At 42.0% G+C, this 12,997-nt stretch overlaps 1 protein-coding gene across 3 annotated transcripts in view; it reads right to left on the bottom strand.

Moving 5' to 3' along the window:
- Window positions 1–12,997, bottom strand: part of robo1 (roundabout, axon guidance receptor, homolog 1 (Drosophila)) — a 281,736-nt gene that overhangs the window by 160,534 nt on the left and 108,205 nt on the right. Inside the window, exon 1 of one of the 3 annotated variants that reach the window (XM_066660283.1) lies at window positions 10,996–11,210. The exons of the other annotated variants lie outside the window; for them this stretch is intronic. Within the exon in view, the coding sequence (XP_066516380.1) occupies window positions 10,996–11,056 (61 nt within the window). The 5' untranslated portion in view covers window positions 11,057–11,210. Of the gene's footprint in view, window positions 1–10,995; window positions 11,211–12,997 lie in introns of those variants that run through there. 3 annotated transcript variants of the gene reach the window in all.

The raw sequence follows: 12,997 nt of genomic DNA, 5'->3' as shown, positions 1-12,997 counted from the left end.
TCTCTCCGAGGTCTATGTGGCACAGACTGTGTACTGTCAATCAGCTCCCAGTTACAACACCAGCTCTGCTCAGGGATGTAGAGCATTACAGACGAGTCGGCCTGTCAGTATCAGGACAATTAAGCTAATGATTAAATTTGACTTAAATATTTTTAAAGTAATTTTTAAAGGTATTTAAAAGTATTTTATTTTTTTATTTTAATATTCATTCATTCTCTCATTTTCTTTAAACCATATCCAGTTCAGGGTCGCAGTGGGTCCCTGGAGGGGGCGCCAGTCTTTCACAGGGCAACACACACACTCACACCTTCACTCACACACACACACCTACGGACACTTTTGAGTCACCAATCCACCTACCAACGTGTGTTTTTGGACTGTGGGAGAAAACCGGAGCACCCGGAGGAAAGCCACGCAGACACGGGGAGAACACACCACACTCCTCACAGATAGTCACCCATAGGAAACCCACGCAGACACAGAGAGAACACACCACACTCCTCACAAACAGTCACTCGGAGCGGGAATCAAAACCACAACCTCCAGGTCCCTGGAGCTGTGTGACTGCGACACTACCTGCTGCTCTATCGCGCCACCCTATTTTGATATTTGAGAGCCATATTCAGCTACTAAAGTAAGTTACTAAACTGTATGATTAACCATATTGTTTCCTGGCTCTCAGTAATAACAACTCCAAACTGACAAGTGCAGCTCATTCTCAAATAAACAAACATTACTCACTGCTGCCCTCTTAAGGAATTTCGATTCTAAACACTCAGTTACATAAACATAGGCAGATCCTCTCAAAAAATGAATATTTAGATAATAATAATACTGCACAAACTTCAAATAATTATTAACAAACAAACAAATAAACACACACACAACTATATTTCATAAAGATCATTAGCAGGAAATCGAAAATATATTTGAGGCATAAACCAAGTGTGAAGCAGTAGTGAATCTGCTCTACCTCTTCAGCAGCTAAAAACCTGATGGCTAGCATTGTGCATTTTTGTGGTGAAAAAGTAGTGGAAGTACACTGAGGTGGAAAAAAAACAGTCATGCTCACACACTGCTGCCATGGACAATGCACCATCTCAATTACCATCATTAACTGAACCCTGAGTTTAACTAGAGCTGAAGAGTAACTGTGATACCACAGACTTGATTGATGGCGACAGTGATTAAGTACTAGCATAGTTTTGTGTGTGCATTAGCCAAACAGCTTGTCTTACATCAACTAAGCGCTAGCCAAGCCTCGAAGAACGGAGAACAATCCCATAAGCCAACATTCTCTACTCCGCTGAGGAGACGTGACAATGTGCTAATTTTAATACGATACTCTGCTAAGTCACCCAGCAATATTGCGCATAATATGACTGCGCTATTAAAATTTTCCCCTGCAGTCAATGAGTGCGCCAACTGCTGAATTATGTCAGACATATTTGATCAGATACAGAATACAGTGTAAACTCGAAGAGTTACAAGTAGTTGCTGAACTCCAACAGCTGCGCATTCCCTCCCACATTAGACTTATCTCAAAGCCAAAACTCACAGAATCAGAGCAAAATCCGCTTAGTGCTACGTCGGCCTTAATGCTGAGCCAAAGGCTTTCGTTTCAGTTTGCGACAGCATGACATGGAGAAGCAGATTACGACAGGGAGTGCTTGGCTCTCTGCCGAAAAAGTTAGAACGTGTTTCCAGCACAGATTTCAATTATCAGGGTACGTTTATAAAAGAAGACCCAGGAACATAACCTCCTTATTTGGGCTGTCACTGCAATACCTCTGTCAACCATCCACAGGTAGAGGATTTCTCAACATGGCTCCAAACAAGTAGCCCATTACTGTCAAAAAAAACAGTAATCCATCAAACCAACATATTAGCTCATGTCTAAATACATCACACCTTCAGCCATTCTAGAAGATTCCACAGATATTTCAGCATGGTTAAAAACTCAAATTCTACTTCTACTTATGTGTCAAGTTAAGCCCTCAGAAAACAATGTGTCTTTAGAAGTTGTCAGCCTGAGGAGCACACACTTCCTCTAACAAACTGTCTGCATGAGATTGGCCTCAGGGTACAGCGCAGTTACAGATCAGATCTCTGACAAATCCTTCCTAAAGAAACTTCACTACTGCAAAAGGCACTCAGGTATGAACTGTAACAGAGCAGCTCCGCTTTCAGCTTCATTATGTCAACAGCTGTCCTTTTAAAACACATTGAAATTCCGGTCCACTTGCGAGCGAGTGAGGTATGATGTATTCTGTAGAGTCGGTCTTCTGAGAGAAGCCCAATTAGACACTGCTGGCCCACCAGCAGGAGAGGGGGCGGAGGTCCATAAATGAAGAAAATCACTTACCCATAATGCAACAGGGCTGAGAGGGATCAAAGGTAGTCTATGTGAGAAGGTGAACAGGCCACGAGGGGGAGGGTCCATGTCTTTAAATCAACTAATTAGTGGCCCCACTTTTTTCCTGCTAATTTAATCCCCCTCCCTCTCCAGCAGACGGACACCTCCAAAAGGGGATTTTTTTAGCATTTCAAAAGTGTATCTAAGCTTTCCACAGTGCGGGAAGCAGAATGGTCACCAAGGCAAGGAAGCTGATCTCGTCAAGAAACAGAGAATGAGCTGGGATTGAGGGAGGTGGAGGAGGAGGAAGGGGGGGGGGGGCATCAGGAAGGAATGGTGGTCTTCAATGCCATCTTTCAGTCCTCAGCCTTCCCAGCAGAAGACAAGAAAAGAGTGAGTCTGAGTCTCTTTAAAATGCATACAGCAGTGCACCCTTTGGTAGCCCTGCATTTCCACAAGAAACAAAAGCTGACTGAGCGTCTGAGCTTGCAAAGTCTGCATTGTGCAGCCCTGAAAAATACCAGACACTAGCACAACCTGCATTAATGGCAGGAAGGGAAAAGCACACAAAGAGTACTGTAAGATCGATTTTACCTTTCAAAAACACCCTGATAAATGAAAATACGATGCGCAAACCATTTGGATTAACTTCCTTGTGTGTGCCCATTTCTGCGGCGCCTTTTCTCTGAAACTGAAGTGAGATGTGACACATAAAAGCCATAATTTTGGGGCCTTTCTGCTGTTTGGGCTTTTTTTTTTTGTTTTTTTTTTTTTGGATGTGGCTACGTCCGCCTTTCAGTCCCTAGGGGGGCTTTTGTGTACCCCAAGTCCTTCATGGGCAGCCCCTCCTCTTTCCCCAAGTCTAACAATTACCCCGTTGAGGCGACACAATGCCTGGAGCCCGTGGCAGCCCCCACAGGGGCTTTCTGTGTGTCGGCCTGCTTTATCTGTCAAAGCACTGCACTGACCAGCAACAAAAAGGCAAGTCTTAAAAACAGGCAAAATAAAGGGTGGAGGAGGAGGTGGAGGGTGGAGGATGGGGAGAAAGTGGGATACTTCATTTGTTTTTCCTCACATTGAGAAAATAAGCCATTTCTCAATGCCGAGATTCAGCTGACAGCACAGGAAATAGAGGGAACAATCACCAAACGCCTGCAGACAGCACATCAGGGTGGGAAATGTGAAACCAATTAAAAATTGCTCATGAAATAAGCTGTAATGCTTGCTATGACCACACTTTAAAGACCACTGGAGGGGTCTGTGTGATTATTCTGTGTAATGCTCTCTGAAAAACAGACCATAGACAACACCGATTTGTCTTAAACTTAAAGCGTGAATACCACATTACAGGAGCTTCTGTGAAAACAGCTCTGACACATTCCACTCAGCTCAGGTTTTTTTTGCCCCCCCCCCCCAGGGTCACTCAGCTGAAAAGGACCAGCAAGAACAGCTCTGGACCATGACAAATAAGTCCACATCCAGAGTGACCCTTTCCATATAATCCTCCTCCGAACGACCTCCAAAATCACCAAAGCTTGACTGCTCTCATTCCTGCCGTCCATAGGGTTTAACATAGTCCTGATGTCTCAGACGCCCTGTGACTTCACAGCTCATTCCCAGACAGACAGACGCACTCAGACGCATTAAACCAAGCTTTAAAGCACAGGCCACCATAGCTATCTTTTACCCGACGTGCCCTTCATCACTGCGCTTGCCCTCTGACAGCTATAGGTATGCTAACATTCAGCAAGGGTTTAAAATACCACAGGAGTGAGGTGAATAAGTGCATAGTAGAGTGATGGCTAGGGTGGTCTTGTTGGGGGAGGAGCAGGAGCTAAGTATTATGGGGCTTTCCCAGGGATTCTGAAACCAGCTGAAGCATCTTGGAGCTCTCAGTATCTGATACCAAGAGTGATTATGCACTTATCAGGGGTAATGCGATCCTGCAAATTACAAACTACTGACGATAAACTGATCTGCAGCTTAATCCTGTTAAAGAGATGATGTAAGTGTGTTTTAAAAAAGGGGACGAGCAAAATTCTAAGTTTTCTGTGCAGTGCATATTTATTTCAATGGTAGATGTGTAATGAAACATGCAGAAAGCCTGTCAGAATTCTGAAACTCTTTCGGTCTGGGTTTGCTTTCATATAGGTAGCGGTCTTTCAAATTTGGAGCCAACAACAAACACAGAAAACCCTGAGACATTACTTAGATCTTTCGCTTCATTTACTGAGGTAGGGCTGTGTACAAACACTGGAGCTTTTTCCAGCACACACCTTGTCTGGGGAGTTAGTAAATGGCGAGGAAACTTTTATAAAATTCAGACAAATTTTTGATTAAAATTGCATACATCACTTTTAATCGCAATACACATAATACGCGGTCTTTATAGCTCTGCATTGTATGTGGGTGACTATATATTGTACAATACTCACACAGCCGTTCCAGTTGTCAACATACACAACTTGAGCTCAAGTAAACAAACAATATTCCTGTTACATTGCTAAATGGATTTTGAGTACACACTGTCACATTTATGCACTGTTTCATGTCACCATTCTATTTCAATGTCTAGCCACCTGTGAAGTCTAGGGGTCTTATGACTTGTGAATTTAAGGCCACTACCTTGAGCTCAATGGGCCACACAGCGAGACTGACCCTGCTGTTTAACACCGTGAGGAAAATGTCCAGATTTGCAGGGCCAGTGTTCTCCTTTAATCCTGTCCATGCCATTTAATTCCGCTTAATTAGGCACAGGCGCACATTAATTGGGATTTAGGAGGCTACACACATAGCTCAGTGGGTGCTGTCATTGCTCACAGGTATGCAGGGATCTGGATTACTAAACCCCAACCAGAGCCCTTCCTAGTTGTGGACATCAGGAGAAAACAAGGACAACAACGAGGATAATAACGGTTCTTTGTCTTTTTTTCCCCCACAATTACTAGTTCTGAGCAGGTTCTGTACATTTTCTTCAGCTACACACTGTGCTACACTGGTGGATAAGCTGCTCCTTTGCAGAGCTGTCAGTGATGGGCGGACAGGGCAGGAGAGGGATTGCTGAAGAAAGAGATATGGTTCACCTGTGAGAACATTTATCATTAATTGGGCTCTGGTGCCTGCTGTGCTCTGTCACGGCTTCACAATTTATTATCTGCACTTAAGTGTCCATCCATCCAGAATCTGGCTGCTCCACACCACAGGGGTACAGTGCGATGAATGGGGTTCCGGGGGAACACTCCTCTGCACTTTCCCTCTTCTTCTCTATCTTTCACACAGATAAAAACACGCAGCACTGTCCCATCGATAACAGTAATGTCAGCAGGACCTTAGGAAAAAGATTCTCACAGAACTCTATGTGCAATGATAATGGAATCTTACTGGCACTGAAGGGTCCTTGCTGAACTAAATAGATTTTGGAAAGATGTTTAGATTGGACCACAATTTCAAAGTGATATAAATGGCAATAACACTGCATCATTATCAGACTGTGTTACAGTGTTGTACAATAGGATTTTTAAGCATATTGTGTTGGTATGTGATACTGTTTGTATAGGTGTCATTACAACCATGAAGCACGGCATTCCCAAAACTCCCTAAAAACCCAGTTGGAATGGGTGAGATCGAATGGGCTAAAGTAGAGAATACACAGTCAAATAGTAACTGGCCGCTCCTAGTGTTAATGTAACAGCTTTTCTAGCTCTTTATCAGTGAACGGCGCCAGAACCTCTTTATCTAAAGCGAGAGTTTAAATGAACATTTCCCCTGATGCAGGGTTCCTCCCGTGAGCAGAGGGCGAGAAGTTGGCGAACTTCTGACAAATGAGACACCAGTCACTGATAAGAGCCATTTAGTGTATGACAACAGAGTGAATCACCAGGTTAACACATGCACATTCATCACGTCTCACTATCATTTAACAAGCTCTCCGCGGCGCTCAGCTAACCAGCAAGTCATCACAGGCCTCTCTACACACAGGGACAAGGCAGGAGCAAAGCACTCACTCATTCTCACGCTCAGCAGGAGCCTGTCAGTACACAAAACATAATGTTGCGTTTGTGATAGAGTCATGGAAAAGCAAAAAAATAAAAAATAAAAAAATAACAAAACGTATCAAATAATTTACAGAATGACAGAAATAAAAACAAACGCCGTCAGCAGTCTTTAATATGGCACTTCCAAAAAGGGATCTGATGCAACTCAGTAGCTGCCTTCCACAAAAATCTTTCAAATGAGGGTCAAAACTGTCAGAGTCATTTAGAGTGGTGTGACGTGAACTGATTCATTGTACTCTGATTTCTCTACAGTAAAGCTGTTAGGAACCAAGGGTTGTGATTCTTCAATGTAAATTAATTTTAATAGCTATTAATAGGTGTAAATGTCTTCTGAGCTTGTTGATGATGTGGTTTTTACTGATTCTGTGATGTATGTATTTATGTGTAAATCTATTGATAATTTTTTTCTTTTACATATTTATTGCTTAATAATATTCATTCATTCATTATCTGTAACCGCTTATCCAGTTCAGGGTCACGGTGGGTCCAGAGCCTACCTGGAATCATTGGGCACAAGGCGGGAATACACCCTGGAGGGGGCACCAGTTGCTTAATACCATTTTAAATAAAATTTTATTATTGTTATTACATTTTTTATGGATTGTTTTTTAACTACTGCCCTTAATCAGCTCTCATTTCTATCGATATTTATTGATTTACTTACATCTTTCTGCTGTTAGAGCCGGACGATACGGCCAACATTTATATCGCAATATAATTCTTAATTTCAGTCAATGCGATATAATTGCGATATTGATATAAAAAAGACACCGAAAAACTGCTAAAAACTGAAAGCAACATGATATCACCATCACCCAAACAACCACTCGGCTTTGTCAATATTAATATTTTTAAACTAGCTTTAACATTTAGTGCAATTTACTGACGGCGGCACCCTGTAATGAGCGTCAGTCATTACAATATTTACATTATAATATAAATAATGCATATTGAAATATTAAACATGTGTATAAAATCATATCATTGTTATTGAAACATTTTATATTGTGGTATATATTTGTATTGAATTATTGTCCAGCCCTGTGTTGTTAATCTCATTGTGAAGCACTTTAAGCTGCAATGTTTTGAATGAAAGGTGCTATAAAAATAATGTTTTATTATTACTATTATTAATAATAAATATTAGAGAGCTCCTGACCCACCGTTTACATATTAACACGAGAATAATTCCACTTTGTTATGTAAACACGCCACGTGCGCAGAGTAATTGATCATCATGTGTAATAATAATATTCATTAGGCTAAATCTGAAGATTCTATAGTTCAGTGAGAGACACTCACAGTGATATTGACCCCCCAACTCTGTCCTTGACACTGCTGTCTCTCAGTTTCCTGATAATACAGGCGTCCTCACTGTCTGGAGTAATTAGAGAGCTCCGCCAGTGGAGACGCCTCTGGAACAGAAGCTCTCGTTCATCCCCGAGGATGAGAAACACTGCCATGATGTTTGAACTGTGACCCTGCGACCTCTTTCCCTGCAGGAGCTTGTTAAAGCGCCACGCTGTTTCCTCAATCCAACGACAACACGCACCAACACTTCTCATCACTTACGTGCATTCAGCACTGACAGAGCACCATAGGAGTCAATGTACATTTAATTCCAAGTCATTTTGGGACATTTCTATCAGCCGCTCTTCTAGTACGTTCTGACACAGGGGGAAGGAAGGCGTGATGAGAAAATTAATAATTCCAGTATTTTGTTGCCATGTGAATAGAAGGAGAAGGAGGGGAAAAGCATAATAAAAGTCAATTTAAAAAAATCTAAATCAAGAAATAAAATCTGAAATATTTTACACAATGTGAATTATGGCAGGAGTTTACGTTGCATTAATACATCGGAGGAAAATGGAGATACTAAGTTTTCTGTTTGACACGTAACAGCTGAACTGCTTCAGAACGCACTCTGTGGCAGCACCTGCTCACTGGCTTTTATCAGAAATGTTTTGCGGCAAAGTTTAGTTAGGTTTTATGTTCTTTTACTAAGCACAAGGAAATGTAATTAAATTACTTTGTGTGCTTCATTTACTAAAGAAGAGGCTGACTGAGGTTTTGTTAAAAAAAAACAAAAAACACTGGAGTATTTCCTGTAAGAGGTGAGTGCAAACAACTCTGGAACACAGCTGAAGTTTCCTCGAGCATCTGGGCCTTCTCAACAGCTGGATTACAGGGCAATTTCTCAAACCAGTGGTAAATATAAACAGTTTACTGTCCTATGTGGACTACACAGGGACTTGTTTTCTTAGGAACAAAGTGAATGTTACACACAGAGCAACAAAAAAGATGCTAACTAGCAAAGCAACTAGCAAAGAAGCCCTGAACCTGGCCTCAGGTATTTCCCCAGCTATCTTCATTAAAAACCACTTGTAACTCCTTCTCTCTTTATAATAAACACCTCTCTGTCTGAGACAGAAAGCTCTGAACCTATATTTACCCACAGGCTTAACATAAAGTGAAGCAATGTGGTAATATTCCTCCAAGCTTTAACTTGAAAACAATTACTTCAGACATAATGGCAGTTACAAAGAGGGACTGAAGCTGTAATAGAACGTGTTGAGTGAACAGAGTCAAAACGGCAACTTAAATAAGCACATTCTGAAATATATAAACGACATTTTAAAAGGCTAAAAACACATTAAGTGTCGGTGCATGAGTGAGGCTTCAGTGAATTTCAGCAACCTACAACTCACCAGGGGCTGTAGATATGTTATTAACATACTGTTACTAACAAAGCCTTGCATCTACAAAATAAGAACAAAGTCAAATTCAAAGTAAAGGATAGTATTTAAAGTTCATTTAAACCCAATTAAATTATTTTGCTCGTTTCTTTTCATCAATTTGTTAATGAACATTTCTCTCAATGTAAATTGCAATTAATATTTTGTAAACGGTGTCAATTTTAAATGCATTTACAACTGCATAAATATAAAGGAGGATAAGATGCATAAATACATTGGTTGTGTAATTAATTCTTTGCTTGTGGTGTCACAGCTTTCAATACTTTACAGTTAAAAATGAAGGTGAAGGTTTATTTGAGCCGGGGATTCTTTTAGCTTCATTTACTGTGTGATGGGAAAAGGATCAGAGCCTGGATTATAGTTATCGGTTACAGGCGGGGTTTTTCAGCGTCAGTCTCCAGATCAGCTCCCACCTCTCTGCCCTGAGGCTGGAGACTGGAGAGAAAGAATGACACAGTACATGACCGAGCCTATCCTTCACGGCTGCTGCGAAAGAGAGCGCAACAAAAACTGACAAAAAGTCAAAACGCTGCGGTAAACTCAACACATGCACTTTAAACAACACTGCATTGTCCAATTCACTAAAACGAGACAGACAGGTTCTTCCCAGTATTAGAAACCTGGCAAGTCCAAACCTGGTGACATCATCTGTACGTCCAGCGAGAAGAAGACACTTATACTCAGCTACTGTACCCTGTCAAAACACATTTAACCGCCTTAAAGAGGGATTCATACATACAAAGTCACACTGTCAATCACAGCCATCATTATGCTGGAGGGAATTTTATAGACAGGTCATCGGTGACAGTACAAAGCATTGTATCCCCATTTTTCATTTCTTGACTTATTTTCAAATCATTAGCTGCTCTTTACACTGAGCCATAACTTTAAGAAGTGTAGAGGCTTAAATGTAACGCCCACCACCACCCGCTTTTACACTCTCTGTCCTTCTCTCAGCTCCACTGACCGCACAGGAGCACTTTGTAGGTCTTTGGTTACAGACAAGAGTCCACCTGTTGCTCTGCATACTTTATTTGCTCCCTTTCACCCTGTTCTTTTATGATCACCCCCCCCCTCCACGGAGCAGGTATGATATGGGCCGTGGATCGTTCTCAGTGCTGCAGTGACACTGACGCTGGTGTCCACTCACTGTCCACTCTGTCAGACACACCCACCTCATTGCTCCGCCTTTAAGATGTAAAGTCAGATTCAGTCGCTCACCTTTCGCTGCTGGTCTTCATTTTGTTTGAGGATTTTTAAAAACTTCAACAGCACTGCTGTGTCTGATCCACTCAGTGCAGCACAACACACCACTAACACACCACCGCCACCACCACCACTTCAGTGTCACTGCAGCACCCAGCAACACATCATACCTGCTCTGTGGGGGTCCTGGCCATTGGAGAACAGGGTGAAAGAGGCAAAACTATGCGTGCAGAACAATAGATGGACTACAGTCGAAAAGTATAGAACTACAAAGTGCTCCTGAGGGAATGGACAGTGAGTTTAGAAACAAGGAGGTGGCTCCCATTCATTAGTGTGTACATCTCTCTCTCTCTCACAAACACACACACACACACACACACACAGTTAAATATAAAAAATACACATTAAATGCTTCTAACTCAGAAATACACCACAACTTCATTGAAAAACCTTACGGAGCAAATATAACACCCAGGGATTATTAATTAATTAATGAATAGGTCAAATACTAATTATCACCAAACAGTCATGAAAAGGATTGAATCTGAACTCTAGCCAAAGGGCATACACTGCGAAGTTAAACGTGTGCTGACGCTCAGACGCAGTCAGAGCAGCTTCATACCTGCGCAGATGTGCAACAATAAAAGCGCAAGTCCTAAAGCTCCACAAGCTCTGGCCATCATCTTCCAGACCTGCTTTCTGTGAGGTTTTCAGGGGTAATCCACAGACTTCAGCAGAACTGCCAGAGTTCCAGGTCCTTCATACTCTCCGCGGGTACAGCGTTAGTTTATGTTCCAATTTGTGCAGCTATGGAGGAAAATATATATATACACAACCCGGGAATTGAATCCAGTTAATTAATTTAATCCCTGAGTCCCACTGCTTCAGAGGAGAAAGTGTCTTCAAAACAGGGCTTCGGGTAAAAAGCTCAGTTAAGTTTCTTCAGTTATGAGCTGCATCCTCTCTCTCTCTCTCTCTCTCTCTCTCTCTCTCTCTCTCCTCTCTCTCTCTCTCTCTCTCTCTCTCTCTCCCTCTCTCTCTCTCTCTCTCTCTCTCCCTCTCTCTCTCTCCCTCTCTCTCTCTCCCTCTCTCTCTCTCCCTCTCTCTCTCTCTCTCTCTCTCTCCCTCTCTCTCTCTCCCTCTCTCTCTCTCCCTCTCTCAAGAAGTGCGGGACAAAGCCTTAAACTTCTGACAAAAGTTCACTAACTGTGTATTTTTACTAAAAACTCCCCACGGACTGCGACTCTTTCACTGTCACATCATTCAGCTCCAGGAGAGAGCATCACTCCTCCAGCCCGCAGTCTCCAAAACTTCCCTCACTTCCAGCGTTTCCCGACGGTTCCTAAAGATAAAGAAGCTCCTCCCGCTGCAGAACGCCGTTTTCAATAACTCCACTGCTTTTTCCCAACTTTGTGAAATCCTCCAGATAAACAATTCCACACTGGTTCTTTCTCGCTCCTCCGGTAAAACGGCTCCAGGTTCGGCTCCTGTCCAGCCCCGGCTCTCAGCGTGGAGCTCGTCCTCCTCAGCGCAGGAGGGGGGTTTGAAACAACGGCGCTCCATTCAAACGGCATGAATGGGAGTTGAGAATGGTACAACCCACTCTCCCCCTACTCCAAGAACAATGGACCGATCCACAGCGGAGTATTAACCCTTTCAGCGCCCGCTCGCTCAAAAAAAAAAACAAAAGCAGGCAAGAGCCCTCAGGATAAAACGTAGCTAGCTGAACTGGGGGTGTTTCCACAAAGCTAGGGTTCTCAGCTCTCTTCCTTTAGGACGAGATTATCTTTGGGCTTAACATATCTGGCTAACTGAGAAAGAATGCTTTATTGAATAACCCTCGCTATTTCTCGAGAGATATACTACTAATAGACTACATTAATTATACATTCCAGTCCCTTGGTGTTATACAACACAAGACAGACACTTTGTAGGTTTTGGGCCAAAGGTTTATTTAAAGTATTTATCTCCCTGGATTAAAAACACTTCCATTGATTTTCACATGATGTGCTTGGGGTTTATTGTTTCATTAGGAAGGTAGTGTATTCATTAGCAGAGTAATAAGCCTATAGTTGATGTTCCTAATGCAAATACAGTGAAATCTTTCAAAAGGTGTAAAACATCAATCTAAATAAATCAGTGCCTGTTACATTATTAAAAGCAGTAAATCACACCATCAAACGACACAGGAACCACAGAAACAGAACATGATAATAAAAATAAATAAATAAAATTAGAGGAGGGACAACAATTGGGAAGATATATCAAATAGATATCTCAGAAAATAAGTCTGAAGAAACAATTGCATCATTTCAAATGTTCAACATTGAAAATACATTAATTATTTACACTATGCATTATTAAATGCTGATTACGGGTCCATGATGCTGAGGTCACTGTGCACTTAAGAGTGGACAAAGCAGCATCACAAACACTGTCCAAACCACAGTCTATGTCGTTACATACATGTGGCAACGGCGCCCTCTGCTGTTCAATACAGCGCTGCACACTGCCTGGAGGACAGGCTTTTACAGAGCTCACATTAGGGCACACACCAACCATAACATTGCCATCCCATTGATTCTTCACTCCTTGATCATTTTCAGTTTAATTTTCCATATGGA

The sequence above is a fragment of the Hoplias malabaricus genome, chromosome 1 (assembly GCF_029633855.1).
Source record: "Hoplias malabaricus isolate fHopMal1 chromosome 1, fHopMal1.hap1, whole genome shotgun sequence".
Taxonomy (NCBI): Eukaryota; Metazoa; Chordata; class Actinopteri; order Characiformes; family Erythrinidae; genus Hoplias; species Hoplias malabaricus.
The sequence above is the reverse complement of the archived record's forward strand: the minus strand, read 5'-3'. Positions and strand labels throughout refer to the sequence as shown.